This window comes from Sardina pilchardus, chromosome 20, assembly GCF_963854185.1.
Source record: "Sardina pilchardus chromosome 20, fSarPil1.1, whole genome shotgun sequence".
NCBI classification, from domain to species: domain Eukaryota; kingdom Metazoa; phylum Chordata; class Actinopteri; order Clupeiformes; family Clupeidae; genus Sardina; species Sardina pilchardus.
Genome location: NC_085013.1, coordinates 29,396,390 through 29,398,889, shown reverse-complemented (window position 1 = coordinate 29,398,889; position 2,500 = coordinate 29,396,390). Strand labels below are relative to the sequence as shown.

At 47.3% G+C, this 2,500-nt stretch overlaps 1 protein-coding gene across 2 annotated transcripts in view; it reads left to right on the top strand.

Annotated features, from left to right (window-relative positions):
* Positions 1-2,500, top strand: part of slc8a3 (solute carrier family 8 member 3) — a 112,025-nt gene that overhangs the window by 87,486 nt on the left and 22,039 nt on the right. For both annotated transcript variants that reach the window (XM_062523528.1, XM_062523527.1), the window contains exon 4: positions 1,101-1,207. In XM_062523528.1, coding sequence (XP_062379512.1) covers positions 1,101-1,207 — 107 coding nt within the window. The remainder of the gene's footprint in view (positions 1-1,100; positions 1,208-2,500) is intronic.

Sequence of the window (2,500 nt, the reverse complement as noted above, 5' to 3'; positions counted from 1 at the left end):
TGTGTGTGTGTGTGTGTGTGTGTGTGTTGTTTTTGTTGTTGTTGTTGTTGTTGTTGTTGTTGTAAGAGGACCTTTCAAGGCAACGGGGATATTGTGTGCATGTTCACTGCCAACTGACGAGACACAATGGACATACCAGCCAGCAGTAGACTTGACTTGACCATGTGCAATGCTGCAAAAGTACTGGGACTGAGTGTTACACTGAGACAGTATTTTCTAAGACCTTCTGTGTGCTTTCGTCTCCGGTCCTTGGTGATAAAAAATCCCCAAATTATCCAAGTTTCGCAGCAACCCAAAATGGGTGGAGAGAGGAGGTTTGGCAATCACACCAACGGCTAATTACTCATCTGATTGCTTCCTAATTACCAGCGCTTTGTGCTCAAATCAATGGCCCTCATTGTGTTGCATTAAGCCAGACAGACTCTATGCAATTTTTGCCCAAATTTACCCAAATTTACCCATGATTCAGTTGGATCCTACCAAATTCACATGTGATTTGTTGTGCAGTTTAACAGCCAGGTAGAAGATATAACAGTCAAAGTTGCATCTCGGGCCAGGTGAGATTTCTGGCATGTCTGACTTGTTTTGCAGCTGTCTTTCTGTGCGAGCAGTTTGAACGTGTAGTGTGAGCTACCATGTGGTACATGACGGTCTGTGTGGATTTAGTGCCTTGGATGGCACATTGCTGGATCTTAACTTGTGTGATTCTACTTCAGCTGAGCATTTCTGGTGGAGAACACACCAGTGTATGCTGATGATGTGTGTGTGTGTGTGTGTGTGTGTGTGTGTGTGTGTGTGTTTGGCGTGTGGATGGAGAGGACACCTGAGGCCAGTGAAGGCCCTTGGCAAGGTATAGTGGCAAGCAGTGTACTGGGCAGAGGGGGCGGAGTTAACCTTTCACCTTTGACATCTGACCTTTTAAACTTCTTGGTTACTGCTGGCTCTTCTGCACTCTAGCCTGTTCTGTAATCAGATCCTAACTGACTCTCCATATGTCTCTCTCTTCCTCCCCTTCCCTCTTCTGTTTCTTCTTTTTCTTCTTCTCTGTTCCTCCTTTCTGTCCTCCTCTCCTTCCTCCCTCTCTCTCGGCGGCCCAACAGTAAGACGATTCAGGTGAAGGTCGTTGACGATGAGGAGTACGAGAAGAACAAGAACTTCTTCTTGGAGCTGGCTGAGCCACGCATGGTCGACATGAGTCTACAGAAAGGTGTGATATAGACTCTCTATCTCTCTCTCTCTCTCTCTCTCTCTCTCTCTCTCTCTCTCTCTCTCTCTCTCTCTCTCACTCACACACACACACACACACACACACACACACACACGAATATGATCTCTAGCAAACAGAGTAAAATAAATATAGTCTTACTCTTGCCACAGTAGACAAAAGCATAAAAACACACAGGACTATTCCTAAAAGTCCTTCTTAAAGGTAACCCATGGCTGCAGGTGTAAAGGCCTCAGAAAGCGCTTAATGTCTCTGTGACTAAAAATATCTTTGGTACCATGAAAGGCATGATGGGGACCGGAGGGGGGGGGGGGTAATGTTCTCGGATTTTGTCCAGCACTAACTAGGCATTTTACACTTTTGTTTCAAGCTCTTTTATGACTATGTAGTTTTTTTATGACCCGTAAAATGACCCTGCCTCTCAATTTAGCTGCTATCGCTTTAGTCTGCAAATGCAACACACCGGTCTAACGGACCAGCCTGCCCAGAGGGGGGTCAGTCCCTGCTGAGATGACCTGGATGAGGTCACTGCTTTGGATTCTAGGGCAGTTTTACACCAATTTGGACCAGAACCATCCTAAGCGAATTGTACATTTGTTTTAAGTCGTGTTACTGGACAGTGTTCCTAAGCAGTGTTGTATGGTTGAACAAAGTTTGTACGTTAAATGGTTCAATCTGAATTAAACACACAAATCGGTTGGAAGAGTAATGAATAATTTGCATACACTGTATCCAGTAGTCTCACGTGGACCAGGGTTTGAATCTGCCCCCCCACACACACACACGTCCTGTTCCTCTCTCACCCCTCTCTCTCCCCTCTCTTCCTCTCTCACCCCTCTCTTTCCCCTCTCTTCCTCTCTCACCCCTCTCTTCCTCTCTCACCCCTCTCTTCCCCTCTCTTCCTCTCTCACCCCTCTCTCTCCCCTCTCTTCCTCTCCCACCCCTCTCGTCCTCTCTCACCCCCTCTCTCCCCTCTCTTCCTCTCTCACCCCCTCTCTCCCCTCTCTTCCTCTCCCACCCCTCTCGTCCTCTCTCACCCCTCTCTCTCCCCTCTCTTCCTCTCCCACCCCTCTCTTCCTCTCTCACCCCTCTCTTCCTGTGTCTGTTTGAAAGAAGAAAGCAAGCAAACAAGTGTGGCAAGCTGTGGCTCACTAGTGGTCATTGAGGTGACCAGAGAGAGAAGCTGGTCATGTAGGAGTGGGCAGTGGTCAGAAAAGGGAAATGTCTTACAAATAAGCTGACAGTTACAAAAACATGCTGGCCAACATACAGTTG